This window comes from Boleophthalmus pectinirostris, unplaced genomic scaffold (assembly GCF_026225935.1).
Source record: "Boleophthalmus pectinirostris isolate CB_2022bp ecotype Guang Dong unplaced genomic scaffold, ASM2622593v1 HiC_scaffold_16, whole genome shotgun sequence".
NCBI classification, from domain to species: Eukaryota; Metazoa; Chordata; class Actinopteri; order Gobiiformes; family Gobiidae; genus Boleophthalmus; species Boleophthalmus pectinirostris.
Window position 1 is genome coordinate 11,331,728 of NW_026571095.1, and position 23,399 is coordinate 11,355,126.

Below are 23,399 nucleotides of genomic sequence, written 5' to 3' on the forward strand. Positions count from 1 at the left end.
GGCCGAAGCTCGAAGCTGAGGCTCGGACCCCGCGTAGGCTCGGAGTCAAAGCTCGGAGTGCGCTCTGGTCTCGGTCTGGTCCCGGACCTGGATCAGTCCCGGTTCAGTCCGTATGCAGCGCAAAAGTCCGGCATCGCAGTCACGGAAGTCACGTAAACGGTTAACGGCCGTTATCCGTTTTTTCCATTCTTCATTTAAACACAAAATCGAAAACTGAAAAAAACGAATCATTATGTGTTTTTTCATTTTGGTTTTGGAGACAAATAACGAAGAAAGCAGTTATTTTTTCATTGTCTTATTTTTGGTTTTATATTGAATATTGTGGAACGGTCCGGGCCAAGGCAAAAAGGCGACATGCATATTTAGTTTTTGTTTTGTTTTTTTCACCCACTTTTAGCCTTAATATAAACACTGGCTAGGCTTTGTTTTTGCTATTTATAAAGTGTAATCTCTCTGATCTTCTCCCTTGTAATGCCCTGTCAAAAGACAGCCCCTAGTTGTATAAGTTTTACAGCATTATGAATGATTGACAGGCGGTGATACGTGTCTCTGATTCCATCCTTGTGGCCGCTCGTAATTGTCTTTGCTGGGGTTCACTAAGGAGGTACAAGGCTCTGGAAAGAGGTGCTTTTCTGTAAGAGGGAATTTTGGGCAATGGCAGGGGAGAGAGCTGCATACATACTGGTTGTTTACCTCTTTTGTGTAGTTGTAGTGAGCCTGGTGAGTCTCTGTTATTTTTACAATTAATTCATCATCTATTTGGAGCTAACACTGGTGTCTGTTCCATACAGCCTACTCCAGTCATCGAGGGTAAGTTTTGTTTTTAATGTCTGTATACTAAAGTCACATTGCAATTGGAAATACTGAAAATTGTGCATAAGTTTTGTAGTACTTTGTTTTGTTTTGTTTGTTTTTGCAATAATTTTGATATGGAAGAGAAAGTAATAAGATGATTTTATTGTGGGAAAAACTTACATAACATACACAACATAACATTGAGAATAATGAGTGAAAGATGATTTATTCACAATATTTGCATCCTTGACTCTTTTTAACCAAGTTGAATCATGGTTATAGATTACGATGTGGACGGGGGAAGAGACCTTGACATTTTTGACATAAATGAAGGTATACAAAATTCTTATAGCTTTTTTATAGCATTCACATTTAGTATACTGTTATTGCCAGTCAGTAATATTTGTACATACTTTGTAGAGGCTGGGTTGAATCTGGTAGAAGGAGACATTGTACTGGATGAGGTAATGCAGTTTTATATATGCAAAAAGTACACAAGTATTATGACTAACTCCTTTATTGATTGCAACAGAAACAAACCAGAAATTCCATAATAGGAGAACAGTATCGATGGCCCAGGACTATTCCCTACTATTTCGAAGATGACTTGGGTAATTATCAGTATCAGTAAATCTATATTAAAAGTTTGTCCTGTATCGTGACAGTTCTAAAGGTGGTATTATATCATATGTTCCATAGAAATCAATGCCAAAGGTGTTATCTTGAAGGCCTTCGAACAATACCGCCTTAAGACCTGTATTGATTTTCAACCTTGGAGTGGAGAACAGAACTACATCTCTGTCTTTAAAGGAAGCGGGTATAAAGAAAAGAAAATGTTGTGTTTTCAAAGTGCTTTCTAACCTGTAAAGAAATCCTTGAGTAATTATTATATGGTGTATATATAATTATTGTATCTGTGAATTTCTTTGTCTTTCTCCAAGTTGTTTTTCGTCTGTTGGTAATCGGCATGTGGGCAAGCAGGTGCTGTCCATTGGAACGAACTGTGACCGAATAGCCACCATTGAGCATGAGTTTCTCCATGCACTGGGTTTCTGGCATGAGCAGTCCAGGTCTGACCGAGATGACTACGTGCAGATCATGTGGGACCGGATCTCTGAAGGTCAGTCCAAATCCAGATCCACTTTATTTACAGTATATAGCACGTTTACAAACAAAGCAGCTTCCAAAGAGCCGCACAGAGAACATAAAATGAAGACAACAAAAGGTAAATTGATAAAAATTTGATCATACCAGTCCTAGAATCATAAAACCAGTACAAATATAATAAAAGATAAATCATAAAATAACATTACATAAGTAAAAAAACAAAAAAACATAGAGGACCACACAACTCTACTAACTAAAAGTGGGAAGAATTTTGGACCAACTGTAAGTGAGAAAGTGCAAGGTCAGTGGCAGAAGAAATACTCAATTTTGTTACTTAAAGGTTGTATAGAGGATTTTCCAAGGAACGAGAAATCCAGCGACTGTTTGTCCTTTTTCAAATGTTGCGCATGCGTGAAACCACCCCCCCTCCCCTACAGCCCCTACGTAGAAACGCCTTCTCCCGCCTCCTCTTTACGCCAGAAACAGGTTTGTTTACAGCCGGCACTGCACATGACTTGTAAACAACTAACTACAGTGTTGGTTAGGCAAGGCGGAGAAGTGAGGAGCGGGGGGAGCGGGTGTGCGGACATTTCGTTCGCGGACGAGAAGTGAGGAGCAGGGAGAAGAGCGGAGCAGGGAGCAGGGAGAGGAGAGAGGAGAGGGGAGCGGTGCGGAGATTCCGTGCCCGGAGAAGTGAGGAGCAGGGGGAAGAGCGGAACGGGCAGCGGGGACAGGAGCAGGAAAGGGGTGCAGAGAAGGTTGCGCGCGGAGATTCCGTGCGAATGAACTAGCTACAACACGCAGCAGCAAGCGGACTCTTTCTTTGCCTTGAAAATTACGTTTTCAGACATAGGATATCGCTTTCGTGTCCTGAAAAACGTTTGACTAGCTCTTGGAAATAAAGTACGTTTTCATAATAAGCAGAAGTGACCTGTCCAGGAGTAATTTGTGGACCAATGCGTCAGTCTTTAGACCCTGCGTCTGCTTCAGTCGCGCCATCGCTGGAATGAATCTTCAAGAATCACCTTAGTTTGGCTTCGCTGCTTTTCCCCTTGTCTTCTTTCAGCGACCTCAAAAACGGACTTTCTTTTGCGGCTAACTGCTCCTGGATTCTTGTCTGCCATTGCAACAAACTTTGTGCTAACTGCGAGGAAGATATAGGTCAAAAAAAGCCGCTAAGAACTGTTGCGTTGGTGGAGTAAACAGCATCTGTGCGTCTTGCGTCTGTGGACTGCGTGACAGTCGTACGTAAACCACGTACCGGTGGCGCGCAGGCAAGTCAGTTACGCTAGAAACGTAGGGAGATTGATTGACAGCCTGTCAGCTAACAGATAACGAGGCAGTGTCGTTATCTATTGGCAAATGTTTAGCACCACCACATCCAGAGTTGATGAATTTTTATTCTCTTTTTTTTGGTCATCATAATTACAAACTACTGCACCTCTATAATGCTATCATTGACAACTTGAAACAAAAAAAACAACAAAAAAATCCTCCATACAACCTTTAAGTAAAAGTACAGATACAGGAGAAAAAAATACTCAAGTAAAAGTAAAACTATCACTTGAAAAAATCTTCTTAATTAAAAGTGTTAAAGTACTTGTTTAAAAATGTAATCGAAGAGTAAAAAGCAAAAATATTTTGCACCGATTTTGGAATATAATTGTGTTGAATTTTGTTCAACAGTAACAATTGAATTGATCATTGTGATCTAGCTGTTTTTATTAGTTTATTTGTTGTTTTCAAATTATGAAGATGTTAAAAATAAAACTTTTTGAGCAGGTTTGAAACTAATAAAAATACCTTTACTTTTCAGTTCTGTTCAAAAATGTAGTGGAGCAGAGAGATACCTGAAGTAAAAGTAAAACGTATCCTCTTTAAAATCTACTTAAGTAAAGTACAGATAGCTCAAATTTTTTACTTAAGTACAGTACTTTACTACTTTTTCTTTGTTATGTTCCTCCACTGCTGAAGGTACTGTCAAAATACATCAACCCGTACCTTGTGAAATTTTATTTCTCTTTATAATGCAGTATTGATATGGTATATTGATATTATACTCTGGAACAGATCACACTGAAGGCAATTGTGAAAAGGTGGAATGTCCTGACATACATTGACAAACATCTGAAGCTAATTGGAGGAACAAGTCAAACTTTTGTTAAACCCACTCTGTGATATAATGGGAATTTGAGCAGATATGGACTCTTTTCTTGACAAGACTGGACTTGACTGGGGGGACTTTTGACACGTTATGTTGTGGCGTGTGCAGAGAGGGGTGGGTGTGGCAAAGTAAATAGTTTGTATTTTCACTCAGATAGGCAGTAAGATTTGTCAGTGTTGCTATGTTTGTTCTGCTTAAGCGCTTCACTTTTGACTTTTACTTAAACTAAAATGCACTGCTGTGATTGGTTTGAACCGCTGGATAGTCACAACAGAAACATCTGAGCCAGACTGATTTGCGAGAATCTGTGAACTCACATTGTGAGGATTCATGTTGATATCTCTGGATTTCAGAAATAAGCAGCTGACATATCAGCTCAGGTTTTTCGTGACCTAGTAGAGTAAAGCGAAGTTTCCATGTTTAGATCACTTTATCTTACAAGATTACTGAAATTTTTAATGGAAGAAAGGATAAATAATAATTCATTTCCTTTTGGTTTCACTTTTGTGACGTCAGAACAGTATTAAATAAAAATGATTAAAAACATGCGTAGTGTTGGATCTATAAATAGATGATCTCTGTTAGAGTACAGAAGTGGCAGCATGTTGGTGTGAATATTTCATGTTCTGCAATTATCTGTGTAGCCTATATACACTGAAGAACATGAATAAACATGGGATGCCCTCTGAACAGTAGTATCAAACTTTGCCTTATCAAAATTTCACAGCGATTGATGTACAAAGGCCTTTGATACCCAGGGTAAAACGTGGTTGGTTAATAAGTAACAGAATATCTTCCAAAACATCTACAGTGCAGAATTGATTAGTTCTGACATCAAAACTTTTCTGGAAATGTGCTTTGTTTCATTCATGTCTTTTAAGAGCCTAAATATTCAGGGTTTCTGTGTGAAACGTATGAATGAATCAAAACACAACTGCAGATGAGATTTTTGATGAGAAAACAACATTATAGCATCAGCTCAGAAAATAATGTGAGTATTTAAAAAGAAGTTGTAAAACATGTAGTTCTCAAGGACTGTACTGCTGAATTTTGCAATGTAGAGGAAGTTTGTGTCTGAATTTTACAAGGTTAGCGGTCATTAGTTGTTCTGTTGTTGCCATGGATGCTGGTGATGTCCCTGCATGGGGCAAGAATGAAGAAGAACAAGTATTAACGTATATCATGTTCAACTTTTTCCATTCTCCATTTTCAATTCTCAACAAATCACATCGCTAGATTTGCAAATTACCTTTATTTTACCACTGTTTTTCCATTACACATTTCAATTACAGTCAAACAAAACACAACTCCAGGTATGCTTTTATAAAAAAAAAACATCCTCATAAGATAATCAGAAAATAGTGTATATCTGGGCCTTTTAAAAAGAAGTTGTAAAAGTTATAAAATAAACTGTTATGCTTTTGAACTTTACAACGTAGAGCAAGTGTGCGTAGTTAAGTATTTCACAAAGTTTCCAAGGTAGAACTTTGATATCTCATCTGAAACCCACCGTTATAATATTTGATCTGCAGGTAAAGGCCACAATTTCAACACGTACAATGACACCACCTCGAGCTCCCTTGGGGTCCCCTATGATTACGGCTCCATGATGCACTACAGTAAGAACGCCTTCCGCAACGGCACCGAGCCCACCATCGTGACCAAGATCCCTGCCTTCAGTGACGTGATCGGACAGCGCATGGAGTTCAGTGATAGTGACCTGCTCAAGCTGAGTCGCCTCTACAACTGCAGTGAGTCACGTTCCTGTGGGAAAAAAAAAAAAATCAATGAAACTGAATTGAACTGGTAAAACAGGCAAAATTGACTCTTGTGAGCTTTAAATATACATACATGCAGAAACATACATACATGTTTCTGCATGTATGTATATGTGTGTTATGCATATGTGTATAAACATTTATACTGAGTATATTTACTGGATATCTATGATGCGTATATGTGTGTATGTGTGTACATATGTGTGTATAAGTGTGTGTACATGCATATGTATGTATGTATGTGTGGATATGTTTTTGTATATATGTGGGTATATTTTTGCAAACGACAGGTAAGCACTCCAAGGTGATATATAAAAAAAAAAAGTGAACCACGTGATTATGTAAAACAATTGGGGTAGGACTCCATAAGTTTTTTAAACTTCATCCTACTCCTTTTGAGCACCAGGTCCTAAATATGTTCATGTTCATATCACAATTTTTTGTTATTGTTTCTGAATTTTGTTGGCTCAAACAAATAAAATAAGTGAAAATGAAAAAAAAAAAGGGACAGTTTGGAATTTTGGACATAAGGCCTCATTTTCTAGTTGCTGATGCTAGGCTAGCACATGTCAATGACCATAGTTAACATGCTACTAAAAACAGTCTTACCCACTCCACAAAGCACCCAAAGCAAATCTGTTATTACGTCACAGTGTCGATGTGAATGTCTGTGTTGATAGAATAATGTTAGAAATAAAACTAACTTTGCATTGCATGAATCGTCACATGTTGAGGAACTATTTTCTCATATATCAGTCCGCCACTGCTGAGCTTTCTATCAGGAAGTACAACTCACTGCTGCTGCTCAGACATAAATCCTTCAAATGCAAGGTTGGTTTTAATTCTAAAATTATTCTACCAACACAGACATTTCCTTCGATGGTCTAGCGTAATAATAGATTTGCTTTGGGTGTTTTGTGGAGTGGGTAAGACTGTTTTTAGTTGCAGGATAACTATGGCTGTTGACATGTTCTAGCCTAGCACCAGTGACATCTGCAAATACAAGGACTGGATGAAATATTTTAAAAAGTGTCTCCACACGTCTCCAACAATCTAGCTCACTAGGAAATGAGGTCCTATGTCCTAAATTCCGGACTGCCCTTTAAGCTTACCGTCTCAAAGACACACCTTGGAGTTGTGTTGTTTTTTTAATCATGTTTGAGTAATCCTTTATCCTGTTTACATCTCCAAATCTCAAAATGTTCCTCCTTGTGATGTTCATGTTACCTTTTAGTTCAGTAGGGATTCCATGACCAAAATTATCCAAATGATTCTAGTGAAGGTGTACGAAGTTTTAAAAAACAGTGGAGCACTTCCTGCATAACCACATGGCATTGGAAGATGGAGTGTTTCCTGTTTCAGAAAAGAATTCAGCCTAAACATGCAGAGTTTGTGTGTTAAACATGTGTTAATGAAGCAAAACACAACTCCAGGTTTGTTTGTGTCAAGGAAACCCCATTATAACGTAGATTCGAAAATAGATTAATCTGTATCTGCACTGAAAAAAATCAACATCTTGGTAAGTTAAAATGATTTAAATTAAGAACATTTGACTTTATTTGAGTCAATCCAACTTGACAAGTAAAATTAACTACCAATGGAATAAATGTGTTTTTCTTAATTCAAGCAACATTTGATTTTGTTTCTTATTTTAAGCGCAAAAAAGTTGTTAAAAAGAGTTGCTGAAAAGTGTAGCAAGATGTATTTTCATATTTTAAGTACAAAAAGTCTTATTCCACTGGCACATAATTTTACTTGTCAAGTGAAATTTACTCAAATCATGATCAAACTTTGTTAATTCAAGTCATCTTAACTTGGCTAGATTTTTGCAGCGATGGTCCTCCTTTACTTGCCTGATATAAAGAGATGAAAAGACTTAAAAATAGTATAGGTTGGATGAAAAGTGTAATTAATAATGAAAAGAGAAGAATTTAAAGGTTTTTGCTAACTTGATTTCAAACTTGTATTAATTTACAGTAGTTATATTGAAGAGATAAACATGCATTACTACTGCGAGAGAAGTCAACTCTCCACAGATCTGACTCCTGTTGTCTCCATGGAGATAGATATGATTAATGCCACTGCAGAACTTTACTGGTAAAGCAAGTGGCTTGCCCAGAATAGTTATATGTACACACTTGCAAAGTTAAGGTATACTTATGAAGAAAGTACACTATCAGTCAAAAGTTTGGACACACTTTTTCATTAACTTTTCTTCTTTACATCCATGATTATTGTAGATACATTGTAGATTAAACTTAAACTAATTCAAAACCTGTTTTAGATAAAACTTTGATACATAATCCCATATACAGTATTTTGCATCATATATTTATTGTGTGTAGAAAAATGTAGAAAGTAATAAATATAAAGGGAGAAAAATTGTGAATGCGAGGATGTGTCCAAACTTTTGACTGATTGTGTACATTCTCTGCAATTGACCCATTTTCCAACCAGTGCTACGGGGGTAAACTGTCAGGAGCAGTGGGTTCCCATCCCTAGAAGAAACCCACCCTGACACAGATAAAAACGTGCACTCATCAGTTTTACTGTTTTGTTACTTCTTCTTGTTACTTATTTATTGAACTACAAAAGACTGGGCATAAACGTGTATATACAGCGTTATAAAGTGTTTAACAGCCGTTCAAAGTCTGCATGTTGTTGTATGTTTATGGACACAGCCAAGGCACTGACGTTTCTCGACTCGTGTGACTTTGAACGTGAGAACATCTGTGGCATGATCCAAGGAGCAGGAGATACAGCAGACTGGAGAAGAGTGTCCTCTGCGGCAGGAGGGCCCACCACAGACTACTCCAACCTGGGCAAATGTACAGGCAAGTACTGCACAAAGCACTTTAAAGGTCCTAAATTACACAAAATGAATTCTTTTGAGCTGTAAGCCGTGTTGTAATGCTGGCACCTCTTTAGTTTAGTTTAGTTAATTTATTTAATGAGACAGGGACAGTGCACAATATACATTAACCTTAAACAGGAGAGATGAATTGTACCAGGTTATAGCGCCAGTGCTCATTTCCACATGTAGTCCCTGAGCAGGTTGATGTTATAGTTCATAAAATCAAACACACAAAGAGAATGTCTTTATAATGACCGAAGCATCATAACAATTCTCTATCATCATTCACACCCAGTTCTCCTTATCAAAGTTCATTCAAAAAATTCATTCTCTTCACTTATCAGTTCATTCACATCACGATCTCTCCAGACACGCATCAGTCCACATTATGGGTGCAGGTTTGGTTTGAGAGGAGTCAGTCTTTCATCAACAGTGAGAAAGTGCCATAGTTTGTACATTTGATCATATTCCACTGACGGACTGACGCGCATGAAAAGGCTGAGTTTCCAAATGCTGTCCTGCGTTTGGGGATCCTGGGCACAGTGGATCGAGTGGCTCAAGAGGTGGTTTCAGAGCTCAGAGAAACCAACTGTTTCAGCGGAGGAGCAGCAGTATCAAGGATGATCTTGTACTCAATGTTGTGTTTCACAAGAATATGACAGTGGTGGACTTTTCTTGTCATGGGTTTTGAGAGCGCTTTTATATAATGATTCTAGAGGCCTCAGAGCTGACTAACATGCCTGTGACCAACTTGTTATGCTGTAAAAACATACCCAGAGTTGTGTTTTGTTTCATTCACACATTTTTATTATTAATCTGCATCTCCAAAGCTCAAAATGCTCTGTTCCACCTCTGTGATGTCAGTGTAGTTAGCTCCTTCCTTCAGACAGATATTTAAGGCAGTACTCACTTACCAGTATCCTGTCAGAACTGAAGGAGCCTCTTGGATGAGCGGACTACGGTACTCACTCCAAAATCAGTTGAAAGAATCCAATTTCTTTTACAGTAGAAAAAAAAACTGTGAAATACACAATAATAAGACATTGAAGGCCTATCCGAATAAATGAGTCTTGAGCAGAGATTTAAAAGAACACACTTGTTATGTCTGAACCTGGGGACTATCAGTGGGCTCTGACTGTAAGGGGACGTGCCACAAGTTCAGATGTGTAGGCAGCATTAAGCATTAGAAAGGAGCTCTGTGCCTGTTAGACTCTGTGGAGGAGGGAATGATTAAGTCCAATGAAAAGAAGGGCATTGCACTAAAGACATACAGACATGAGTAGTCTTTTCAGTGTCGACCTGAGGTCTTCACTTTGCCTGGAATCTGCTCTGGGAATCAACCTGCCTTGACTATTACACTAACCTTGCTGTGGAAAATCTCCCTCAAGTTTCTCACAGTGGAAGAAAAATGTAATGTTCTAACTAGAGCCAATGTAAACTCCACCTTAATCATTTGGATAATTTCAGCCCAGGAACTCCCAATCTATTCTGAACAAAAGGTAAAAGGCAGCTGTGGAACAGAGCATTTTTGAGCTTTGGAGATGCAGACATAATAAATAATTAATAAATAAATAAATAATAACACGTGTGAATGAAATAAAACAACTCCAGGTCTGTTTTTGAGGAGGTAACAACATTACAGCATGGCTTAAAGCTCACAAGAGTTAATTTTACGTAATACAGTACCTTTAAAAGAACTGTACCAGATTTTTACGACAGTAGTTCTGAAAAACAGAACTATTGTCGTTTATTTTACACAGTTTGCAGCAGTTCAAAAATAATTCCTCAATTGCATGCTGAGCATCCTAATTATTCACTGACATTAGTTTATAAGAGCTTATAAGAGACCTGAATTTTGGTGTCACTGTAAAGCTTACAACAACTAGCATGCTAACGAAGCACTTTCTGTTACTCTGGCAATAAATACTTTAAACATTTAGGCAGACAAAGCACAATTTTAACCTCCTTGAGCTGCTTATATAATACAAGAAATATAAAGGCAACTAAGCTTTGGGTCTTTGAGCAAAACACCTCAAATAAAACCAATGATGCATTAGTTTTCAATTGCACCATTCCGGACATTCCCAGTTGCTCAACAGTTTCATGAATTATTCATTCATAAGATACTTTGAAAGCTGCTTTGTCCTGCCTCAGCTGACTGACTCATGCAGTCTGCCAAACTGTGACAATCACCAATCACTCACACACCACACTAGCTACATACAGGGTGGGTGAAGTGTCTTGCCCAAGGACACGGTACCTCTACATGCAAATCCTTATGCCACTGAGCTACCGCTGCACCTACAGCAAAAGAATATGTTGTTAAATCAGTTGAAATGTATTAATTTTAATTCTCCAACACCCCCCTAAATGATAAACAAATCACTCAGCACATTGGCTACATACAAGATGGGTGAAGAATCTTGCCTAAGAACATGAAGTCAGTTTGTTAATCACTGAGTGGCCTTATAGCAAAAGAAAAAAAAAAAACATTAATTAAGCTGAAATGTATAAATTTTAATTGTATCTTAAATTTTCTTTTTTAATTAATTACAAGGGCACCACTTTATTAAACATGCGCTTGTATAAATATGACTGATTTCTTCTTGTAAAATAATCCAGCCTCCGAAGGTCAGGAGTCACTGCAGTCTTTGTCTGGGCCTCGACCTCACGACAAAGGAAATGTGCAAAGAAGGTTATCTGGTAAAAAAAAAAAAAAAAAAAAACGCTAAATCAATATGCTAATAAGTCTTTTACACGGAGACGTATGTATGGTATCCACATGAGGAGAGGATTAAAGCACAGAAGGTGTTACATGGACCATTATCTTTCTCCTTTTAGTCCTCTTCTCTTGAGTTTTTTCACATTTCATTAGCATTTAGAGTCTTATAATCTTGCTACTATGGCTGATAACATAACATATATTTGCATATAGTTAGGACAGTTGAGTTTAAAGGTGCTGTACCCTATTTTCAATTTTTACAGTCTTAAAAATGTGAAAAACACTGTCAAACTGTTAAATTTATTTCTCGCTTTCCTGACGCATTCAGAGCATCTTAATTACTCACCATTTTTCACAACTTTCAGATTCCTGAGAGGAATTTTGCTGTCACGGTATTGGTAATAACAACTACTAGTATGCTAACAGTGCACTAGTCTTAGTTTCTGTTTCGTGGACAATAAAAATGCTTCATAAATAGATGTCAGAAGTACGCAGTGGTCTCATTTAGATTAAAGTGCAGTTATTGTTAGAGAAATTCCAGAGTGCACACTGCCAGCTCAAACCTTATTATCTTGGCCTATGTCATCAGAGGTATAATACTCCTTACAACAGAAGTATAGCCAGATTCGACTGCACTAGAATGGACAACACCATCGTAATGTCTTGAGGGTTCAGGTCTACTATGGATCCTGGGACGACTACTACTACTACTACGTCTACGTCTACTACATCTACTACTACTACGTCTGTGTCTACATCTACTACTACGTCTACGTCTACTTCTATGTCTACTACTACTTCTACGTCTGTGTCTACTTCTACTACTACGTCTACGTCTACTTCTATGTCTACTACTACTTCTACGTCTGCTACGTCTACTGCTACGTCTATGTCTTCTACTACGTCTACTACTACTTCTACTACTTCTTTAACCCAGAGAACACAAGGAGTAAGGGTCAGTGGGGTAAACGAATAGAACAATAATAAAATACGTGGATGATTGTGTCATTGTGAGCTTGCTCCAGAAAAATGAAAACCAACATGGACCAGTTGTTTATGACTTTGTAAAATGATGTGAAGAGTCATATCTACACCTAAATGTGTCCAAAACGTAGGATGTGGTTCTTGACTTTCAAAAAAGTGCACTTCAGAATGATGTCACACATATAACGGAGCAGTCAGTTGAGTGTGTGGACTCCTGTAAGTGTCTTGGAACATTCTTTGATTCTAAATTGAGTGATAATTGTACTGCTGTCTGCAAAAGAAACCACCAACGCCTTCATTGCCTGAGGAAGTTGTCCTTCTACCATGTAAACAGAACCATGATGACACTGTTCCATAATAAGTTTATGGAATCAGTTTTAACTTTTTCATTGGTCTCACGGTTTGGGAGTGTCTCTGCTAAAAACAAGAACTCCCTGAATCAGTTGGTTAAATGGGCCACTGAGGTGTTTGTCCATCCTTAGAGCAGCCTGGACTCCTTGTACTCCAGACACTTACAGAGGATGTCCCAGAGTATTATAAAAGACATGCAACATCCACTAAACTAATAGTTTCAGCTGCTTCCCTCAGGTCAGAGGTTTTTAGTCCCAAGATGTAGAATGAATCGTTTTAAAAGGAGCTTCATTTCAGCTGCTATCGTACTTATTAATAAATTGTAATCTATTTATCTGTCAATTTTAGTACGTAGTCTTGAAAAAAAATGTGTGTTTTTATTTAATATTTATTATGACCGTAGTCAAGCTTAGCCAACACTTGTAATTGGGTTTTTATGTGTTTATTGTACATAATGTTGATGAGTGAAATGTGAAATGTGAGACCAACCTCTTAAATCTCCAGAACAAATTTACCTACGGGTACAAATAAAGCAACCTAAACTAAACTAACCTATTAATATTGCTACTACTATTTACTCTGCAGTTTTGTATTAAAAAGGCAAACTAATTTCTCATTTGTGCTACAGGTTCTGGCTTTTTCATGCACTTTAACACAGCCTCCGCTAAACTTGGGGACACAGCTATGCTGGAGAGCCGGCTCCTGTACCCAAAACGAGGCTTACAGTGTTTGCAGTTCTTCTACTACAACAGCGCCGGGGCCAAGGACACGCTCAAGATCTACGTCAGAGAATACGACAAAGCCAAGCCCAGTGGGACTCTGCGTTTAATCACCACAGTAGATGGTGAGGATTCCACTTTCTGGTATGAAGTGGGGATACTGAAATTGAAAAATAAGAAACAAATTGCAATATTATCGTGAAAATTAATCCATTTTATATGTTTGTTCGTTCTGGGTGAGTGAGCATTAGGAGCACTGCGTAACTTTTCTAGTGGAGAGTCCATTGCTTCCTCGTCGCCATGGAGATGTTGTTGCTTTGTCCAGAATGCTCCATAATATTGCATTGAACATATCTAACTCCATGGAGGCAAAAAAAATGACACCACCAAGCCAAGTTTTGTGAGTTTAATGCAATTGTGGTTCATTTTAGGCAAAGCAGAAAAATCTCCATGGAAAAAAAAAAAATCTGATGACAGACCCTGCACCAGAAAAGTTACACTATGCAAGGAATTATCTTTAAACCATTATGGGCTTATTATTTTTATATGAAACAGTAATCAACAACAAGGCAGTGACCCAAACCCTGTCAGAACTAAAGAAGCTACTTTGGTGAGTGACGAAAAGTACTGGCTCTTAAAATATTTAGTCCATTATACATAATTAGATACATATATAAAAAATTCATTAAGAAAATAAAAATAGGTTTTGAAGTCCAACAACCAAATTTCAGTAGATTGATTAAATTCTTCGGTTTATTAAAAATGATTGGCAAAAAGAAGCCATTCGTTCATATTTTATAGTAAGTATGCCAGTAGATGTAGCCTATATTGTGTAACCATTGTGTTGTTAAAATTAAAATAATTCTTATCTATACAAGTGAAAAAGTACAAAAGCAGTCACCTTGGAGCACTTATGAAAATTATTGATGTAACTCACTGAAGCATACATACATATAAAAAGTTATAGGTTTCTTTTTAAATCAACGAAAAAATACAACTTTGGCACACTAAACATTTATTTAAAAATAGTTCTAACTTAAAGTATAAGAAAAATACAACATTTTAACAACTCATTTTCAAAAGCTTGTGGTCAATATGAGCGTTCATGGAACTGTTTAGGAGTCTGATTTTCAACAAAGAGGTGAGAGTGACTAATTGAAAAACCTTTGGCTAATGCTGTCTTATGACTGTTATGTTATGTGAAAGGGAGTTCTGTCTGTCAGACTGTGTTAAAATAAAGATCAGATTAAAGTTTAATTTGAGTAACAGAGCTTCAGACAGAGCAGTGCTTACAGTTAGTTATTTGTGTGCATATTGAAAAAAAAAAAGCATCTGATTTCATAAAGATTCCCCGTGATGCTAACTGTAGGCTCTGCACTGTCTGAGACTTTACTAGACTTTAATCTGAGCTTTGTTTTTACACAATGAGTGCGTTTACATGCACATCAGTATCTTGGTTTCGATCAGGTTTTTTGAGTTTCCTGCTTTCGTCATGGTGCATGTGTACACATTATCCCGGTGTCTTTATCCCGAATAAGGCAGTATCCCCGTTATGAGAAACCAGGATACTGTAGCTGGTATACAGTATTCCGATAGAAACCAGAATACTGTGGCATGTATATGCTATCCCGGTTACTACAACATAAATTTGAGTGCACATGCGTCCAAAAGACAAACACGTTTCAGTCTTTTCATCACTAGGGATGTAACAATAACCGAAATATTGTGATATTGTATCGTCAAAACAATAATATCGTGGGCTGTCACAGTATATCGAATCACAAGTTCCTTTGCTTAATTGCATGGTTTTATAGTAGCAATATCTTATGAACATACGGAACTACATATCCCATGATTCATTTCAGTGCAAACGACATGAAAAAATATTTTTTTTACTTGAAATCTTGTCAAGTTATTTTAAAAGCAAAATAAGTGTCCTATCTACAATTATATCAGCCTCTCCAAAATATCGCAATAAATATCATACCGTGAGATGCATATCATGATAATATCGTAATATCGTAGATTTGGATATTGTTACATCCATATTCATCACAACAGTAGCCAACATAAATAAAGTGACCACACATGAGATGACTGTAAAGTAAAGAACTGTGTTAAACCTGCACACATACAATCTGCACTCGTATGACCTGCACACATATGATCTCTGAAAAGTTAAACATGAACCACCTCCAACGCAAAATATATGCACAGAACAGATTCAGCAGCAGCAGCAGCAGCACATCCTCTGTCACAGAAAGAACAAATACTGTATATTCCACTGAGTCATGTCCTTCTGACCAGAAAGAACTGATTTAGCTGGAACTACAACAGGTGAGATGACAATAGTTTTGCAGTTAGTCACAGTCACAGCTTTTATTGAATATCAAACACTTAGAAGGGGTCATGAACTCTCGTAATGAAAGTTTTCTCTTTTTTTTTCAAACTTATCTTAACACTTTTTGACAATGTTTGTTAATATGTGCATTGTGTCACCCCTAGAGTAACTGCAAAGTATCAATAGTGACAAACAATTCTGGATGATATGTGTAAAAGTATCAGGTTGCAAAAAAAAAGGATCATTGCCCCCGACACCCCTGCTCAACTATCTATCTATTGGCCCAAAACTTTTAAAAACTGAACGAAGAGTACTCTCTCTGATGTGGGACCCCTCAAAAATTATGTTTGCCCCACAGTCACCAACCTTGTCGTCACCTTAGACAGTGATTTTACATTTGACAAGCAGATCATGGCATTTTAAAATCAAGTTTTTATCATTTTATCTTAAGTTAAACCTTTTTTAGCTTTTTAAACTTTTTGAACAAGTTATGCACCCTTTTATTTCATCACGCCTAGACTACTGCAATGCACTTTATTCTGGCATCTCACAAAATGCACTTTACCGACTACAGTTAGTCCAAAACTCTGCAGCGAGTCTTTTAACAGGAACGAGCACATTACCCCAATCCTTGCGTCTTTGCACTGGCTTCCTGTTAATTTTAGAACTGATTTTAAAATTTTACTGTTTGTTTTTAAAGCTTTGAATGGACTGACCCCACAGTGGGTCTTGGACCTCATCCAAATTTACACCCCTGCGTGAGCTCTGAGGTCCAAGGGCCAGCTTCGGTGCTTTGTGCCTAAGACCAGACTTAAAACCATAGGGGACAGGGCCTTCTCTGTGGTTGGCCCTAAGTTCTGGAACACTCTGCCCTCCCCCATGTCAGAAAATCCCCCACAGTGGGGTGTTTTAAGTCTCGTCCCAAGACCCACTTTTACTCTCTGTCCTTTAACACTGTGTGAGTTGTGTGGTCCTCTGTGTTTTTTATGTATTTTTTATGTATTTTTTTTTTTTTTTTTTTTATTGCTATTCTATGATTTTGCTCTTATTTTATTTTACTGGTTTTATTATTTTAAGACTAGTATGATTATTGTAGTAGTTTATTTTATCATTTTATTATTGTTGTTTTATTTATGTATTTGTGCAGCACTTAGGAAACTGTTTGTTTGTGAAATGTGCTATAGAAATGAAGTGTATAGGATTGGATTGAAAATATTCTCTTCTCATCTGCACAGGTCCACCTCAAGATCTTTGGCAGTTACACCATGTAAGTTTGGATGCCAAGACCAAATTCCGGGTGGTTTTCCAAGCCTCCAAAGAGGGTCTGGAGACAGCACCGGGCGGAATGTCCCTGGATGACATCAACCTGTCTGAGACCACCTGCCCAGAGTTCGTTTGGAGGATCAAGAACTTCAGCCACGTCATGGACACCACGCCAGAAGATACACCGATCTACAGTCCAGCGTTCACGTCTAAGGAGGGCTATAGTTTCCAGATGAAGTTGTATCCCGGTGGTCGAAAGGACAGTCCCGGGGAGTTGGGAGCGTACGCAAGCTTGGTGGCTCGGGAGGGGGACACGGGTCAAAAATGGCCTTGTCCATGGAAACAGATCACCATGATGCTTATGGACCAGAATCCGCACATTCAGAAGAGGATGTCCAATCAGCGGAGCGTCACCACGGATCCCACCAAAACGACATGTGAGACGTTTTAGAACTATTATGAAAGTTAGGAAATAATGTGATACAGTAAGTCCATTGAGTAGCAGAAAAAAACATATTTCCATGGAGATTGCTTTGCCTTTGAATGTTCCACCGTATAGCATTAAGTTTCTCTGTCTTCCATTTATTACCTGGTCCCCAAAGAGTTGACCAGGTTTTTTATTCACCCAGTATGTCTGTGTGTGTGTCTGTCCACCCGCGATAATTCCACCATTTATGGATCGATTGTCACCAAATTTGGTACGTGGGTCAAGCCCCTGTGCCCGATGTCGCAAAAAAAGGTTGGGTGACAATCCAAGGTCATTTGAGGTCACACAGGTCAATTGCCATTATAAAGGATAGGCAATTTCGGCAATTGACTGAACCATCTGCGGCTTAAAATATTCAACCTATCATCACACAAGTTGGCACACACATAACCGGGGTACACTGGATGTTACAGGTTGAAACTGAGGAGTGGTCTCAAAATCTCTGAGAAATTATTATCTATTTATAATTCTATGCATTTGTATAGTAAAATATTAATAGTTTTCGAGATAATCACTAATTATAACAAATCCTTTCTCTTTAAGTGTATGCCGTTAAAATTCTAATTAGAATGAAAATAATTTCCATTTCTTCTTTTTCTGGTGATACACAACACACTGATCTACAGTCACACAACTAACATATACAGCACTCATGAAAAATTTGAGTTTTGTTCCATACTAGTAAACACAGGCATTCTCATGTGTGACCAATATCACACAAATGTTCATGGGCCTGTACAGATACACACATTGCATTGTGGATATCACGATCATGTAATATAGACTGGGCTCCTCATAAGCTGCTTCCGTGGTGATGGACTGCCCCCACTGATGCCTCATGGGGGACCAGGTTGCTGTCTCTTGCGCTTGTTCAACCATATTTTTCATTGCTAAAATATACTCCCAAAAACACGCATTATTACTGTGAGCAGCTCTCCACAGATCTGACCTGTAACTTGGTCTATTGGCATCACCTGGGAAATTATAATAGATAGAGATAGAGTTTAATGCCATACTGTGGAACATTCAAGGCAAAGCAACAACATCTACAACAAGCAAAATTTACATAGTGTACATTTAAGTATAGAGAAAAAAATAAATAAAATAAAATATAGTGCTGTCTGCATTCTGGCAACTAAGTAAATTCATATATAAAAAGATGAAAAGATATAAAATATAAAAAAAATAAAATTTAATCAACAATTTACATTTATTTTATGTATTTAAATATTGACCAAAGTTATGAAGTAATGAAAACAAATGAAATGTAATAAATAAATAAACTGCATGAAATTGTTCACTAAAACTTTGACCACTTCAGATTTCTTTTCTCTTCTCCTTACTGTGTGCTTGAACATGTTTTCTGTCTTCAGCTACGGGTCAGCTTTTCTGGGATGACCCTCGTAAAGTGGGCACTGAAGTGACGGAGCCCGATGGGACGAAGTACTTCAGAGGACCAAGCCTGGGGACTTCGGTGTACCTGACCCACCTCCGCGCCAAGAGTAGGGACTTCATCAAGGGAGGAGATGCCATCTTTCTGCTCACTATGGAAGGTAAGACAAACTTTAAAGGTGGTGTACTTAATTTTTACTGTTTTAAAAATGTGGAAAAACTTAACTAGTTCATTTTAAACAGTTGCAGTGGTTCAAAGTTATTCCTCACTTACTTGTATAGTTATGTATTCTCAACATCTAATTATTCACCCCTGACAGTGATGGGAAGAATACTTTGAAAATGTATTTAGTTACAGGATATTTAATACATACAGTAAAATGTATTTTGTAATGTATTCCATTACATGGGCCAAAGAAAGTACTTGATTCTGAATGCTTACAATACTTTAACACCAAGGTGCATTATATTTTAGTGTGAAAAATTCTACATAGTATTACAAACCACTTTATTTTAGTTGTCCTGTTTATTAAAGAAAAATTCCACAAATTTGCATTGCAAGAATGATGTTTTCTTTTTTTCTCACAAACAAATTTGTAGTACAAAGGCAAAATTACATGATAGTATACAGAAAAAGAAAAAAAAAAGTATTCCTTTCAGTTTAGGGTAGTAACTGTATTCTGAATACCACCAAATAAAAAAGTAGCTGTACCACAATACAGTTACTCATAATTGGTATTCAGCATACATATTCTTGATCCATGTATTTAGTTTCTTCCTGATGAGTTTAAGTGCCTGTATCTAATGCCGACAATGTTTAGCAAGACATTTAGAACTAGCTCTGTCCAATCAAATGTATGTGTCAAATGAAGTGCACTTTTGACACTTTCTTACAGTTTTTCATACAGTTTTTTTTCTGTTTTGTTTCGATTTTTATGTTAAAAACATACAATGATTTTTTTTTTTTTCTCACCGTAATTCTCTTTCAGGTCTATGTCATATTATATAAACATTTGAAAAGGGCTCCAGGGTCCAATAAGTTATATATTTGATTCTTTATTCTTCTTTATAGTCTATTCTTCAATCGTTCCCTTAAAACGTTAAACAATTAATAATTCAAAATCACATTCCATATGAACTCTGTGAACTAACCACTTCCAAGGTTGTAACCCCACATTAAAGGCAGCCCAGAACAGCGTTCACTAAGTCAAATAATTTCTTTGCAGAATAAGTTTGAAGTATTTTTTTCTGTTGTAATTGTTCTTTATGTGATTTTTTGTTTTTTGTGATTACTAAGTGATTATAAGTTACGGGATGAAAAAGCAGATGGCTAAATGGTTGCTGGTCTTAAACTATACAGCTACATGCAACTGATACTGAGAGTATAGTGGATATACTGAGTACATGAGAGTGGTCATTGTCAAGGAAAAGTCAGAGAAGGTGTTTTACTTCAGTCTGGTGAACAAAATGAAAGAATAAAAGACAGTTATGCAGTTGGCATTTGTGAAATTAAGCCGTAAATTACTGCCGTAATTTCAGCTTTGACAATAAGGAAAGACACTGCAAGTCAGAAAAATTTGAAATTTAGAGATATCAATTTGAAACTTCTTCTGTAGTTTACACACATAAATGTAAGAAAACATATGTTACGTTTTTCTTCATGTAATACTTTTATATATAAATAAGGCATTTTATGTGTAAATATAGCCAAAATTGTGCCAATTTGTGATGGAGCCAGTTTTAAATATCTTGTTTGTTTCTGCTGATGATTTTGTTGAGATATATTTGGAGAAAACAGTGGATTTCTTATTTCGCAATTTTGCGTTAACTAGATTTAACTGAAAATTTTAAACACATATTTTACCTTTTTTATGCAGTTAAAGCAAACAAATCAGGCTTGGCTTATACATCAACAAATCTTTCTGTAATTATCCGTCACACTCTTGTATAAAGTTTGGTGTTTGTAGGTGCTACTTTAAAGCGCCCATATTATGCTATTTTCTAATTTATGTTATAACGTTTCCTCATCAAAAACAGACCTGGAGTTGTGTTTTGTTTCATTCACACATGTTTACACACAAAGCCTCCATATTTAGGCTGAGTTCTTCAAACTGAAAACATTGTTCCACCTTGTGATTTCATATGGTAATATAGGTAGTGTTTTTAAACTCCATACACTCTTACTAGAATCTTTTAGATCAGCGGTGGTCAATAGGTGAGGCCCGCCTCCCCTGGGGGGGCGCAAAAGAGCCACTGGGGAGGTACAATGCGCATGTGTGCGTGTATTAGCTGTAAAATTATGTCGCCATTCTGGCAACCTACTCATAGTTTGGAGCATCACCTTTTTTGCCTTATATACGCCTCCTCCCGTATACTGCGTGGACTGTGCCTCTAAACCAGAACTAAAACCAGGCCTAAAATCAGGGTTAAAACCAGGTCTAAACCATGTCTAATTCAGGACTAAACCAGGACTAAAACCAGGTCTAAACCAGGACTACACCAGGACTAAACCAGGTCTAAACCAGGACTAAAACCAGGTCTAAACCAGGTCTAAACCAGATCTAAACCAGGTCTAAACCAGGATTTAACTAAACCACTAAAACATGCTGTGCAGGGGGCATGGTTTACTTTAGTCCAAATCATTTCAACCATTTTAAGGTAACAGTATTCTAACATAACTTAAACCTTACACGTGTCAATTTTATGCAGTATATTACCTCTCAAAAGCTATTTTCCTATACACAAAATAGACAAGATACTGATTTTTCCTTTACTTTGTCTTCAGATGTGGCCCATTTGACCCTGACCCAGCCCGTTCCACCGACAACCACGAAACCTCCACTTCCAACCAACACCACCACAACCAATCCCACCTCCACCACACCCTTCCACTGCGACAACCTGCAGTGTCTCAACCAAGGAGTCTGTGTAGTGGAGCAAGGACGGGCTGAATGCAGGTGAGAACTCCAAATCCTCCGTCTGCATGTGAATACTCGCTGCATACTAAAACAGTGTTTAATCTACTACATCTGTGAGTCTTTTTAAACATGAAAAGTGTTGAATTATTGAAGAAGCTCGATTTGCGCCACAGGGTAGTTCATGTATTGGACTCTGGTGGATTAGATTGCATCAGTGGTTTGTGCAGAACTATGAAAGATCTGTTTCTCAATAGGGAGTCCACACATGAGAACTGTACAGGGGGTATGGGGAACCTTGATAGAAAAAATATTAGTAATGTTTTTGAATTAGAAAATGACTGAATGTTACACAAGATGATACCATTATGGAGTTTATGTAAGGAGGAAAGGAAATATATTTAAAATCATTCTTATTATGATGAAGTTGCAGAGTTCAAAGTTGTTTGTTGCAACTCATAGCCACAAGAGGGCACTCTAAAGCTGAACATTTAGCCATTGCTGAACAGAACTTTTATGTGCCTACTCAAGTAGATGACATTTCAAATAAGAAAACACATATGTAGTTGTATTACATATATAAATGATATTTTAATTTGTTTAGAATTTATGGTTGAAGGGCACAGTCAACTGCAGTTTCTTTGTCCCTGAAGTTTAAACGAACCATATGTAAGATTTTGGGAGACATGTTCATAAAATGAAAACAGGATATGGACAGGATATTCCATTTATTCATAATGTGGTGTTTTGGTTCTCGTTTTGGTTACTTAAGCAAAAAGTATTTGGGTTCCCGGTTTCAGTATTGAAATGAGTCAGCACAGCAGTGAGTGAATTCTGGAGTTTCTGATCTGTCACAGCACGCATTGTCAGTCCATAAACTGAAAATGAGACAAATTGTGTCCTCTACTTGCAAGTTATGGAACTAGTAACCCAGGGTCACTTGCGATTGTGGTACATTTTGTCCTGTTCCTTAATAACTGTTTTTAATTGATTAATATTTTAAGGGAAATTGGTAAAAGCATATTTTTTCAAAGGATCAATTGCACAAAGGTAAACAGGAGTGCCAGTTCTTTCTACAGGAGATTGTATGGCACAACTGGCCTCCTTTCAGTGAACTGTATGTCTGATCTCCATCCCTCTCTCTAAGCGTGTGTATGATGATGTATGTGTGTGTGCAGGTGTGCGGTGGGCGATGACTGGTGGTACTACGGGCCCAGCTGTCAGTACAGAGGCACGCAGCAGGAGAAGACCAACCTGGCCCTGGCCTCGTCTCTGGGCGTGTTGGGAGCCATGCTGGTCATCACAGCGGTCAGTGTGGTCTGTGTCAAGAAAAAGTACAAGAAGCGCAGAGGAGAGGATCTGGTCCTGTCCAACGTGAGGGCCAGTTAAAGGGACATCAAAGGACGTTCAAACGGGTTAAGCTGACACGACAAGGCTGTGGAATGATTATGTTCCAGTAGATTGCTTTAGGGTGCCCTCTTGTGGTGGTTTGATGTCAGTATCCTAATGTTTAATAAAGAATATAGT

At 37.6% G+C, this 23,399-nt stretch overlaps 1 protein-coding gene across 1 annotated transcript; it reads left to right on the top strand.

Annotated features, from left to right (window-relative positions):
- Positions 1-614: 614 nt before the first annotated feature.
- On the top strand, positions 615-23,335 carry mep1bb (meprin A subunit beta b). Its single transcript, XM_020924067.2, has 14 exons — positions 615-720; positions 792-810; positions 1,078-1,128; positions 1,216-1,259; positions 1,328-1,406; positions 1,495-1,612; positions 1,737-1,915; positions 5,599-5,817; positions 8,526-8,678; positions 13,384-13,599; positions 17,051-17,515; positions 18,939-19,118; positions 21,743-21,914; positions 23,051-23,335. The coding sequence occupies exons 1-14, from the start codon at positions 655-657 to the stop codon at positions 23,259-23,261; spliced, it is 2,172 nt and encodes a 723-aa protein (XP_020779726.2). The 5' UTR covers positions 615-654; the 3' UTR covers positions 23,262-23,335.
- The last annotated feature ends 64 nt before the right edge of the window (positions 23,336-23,399 follow it).

Coding starts and splice junctions, on each gene's coding strand:
- mep1bb (XM_020924067.2), top strand. CDS start 655: ATGGCAGGGGAGAGAGCTGCATACATACTGGTTGTTTACCTCTTTTGT. Junction 8,679..13,383: donor CAACCTGGGCAAATGTACAG/GCAAGTACTGCA, acceptor TTTGTGCTACAG/GTTCTGGCTTTTTCATGCAC. Junction 19,119..21,742: donor CTTTCTGCTCACTATGGAAG/GTAAGACAAACT, acceptor CTTTGTCTTCAG/ATGTGGCCCATTTGACCCTG.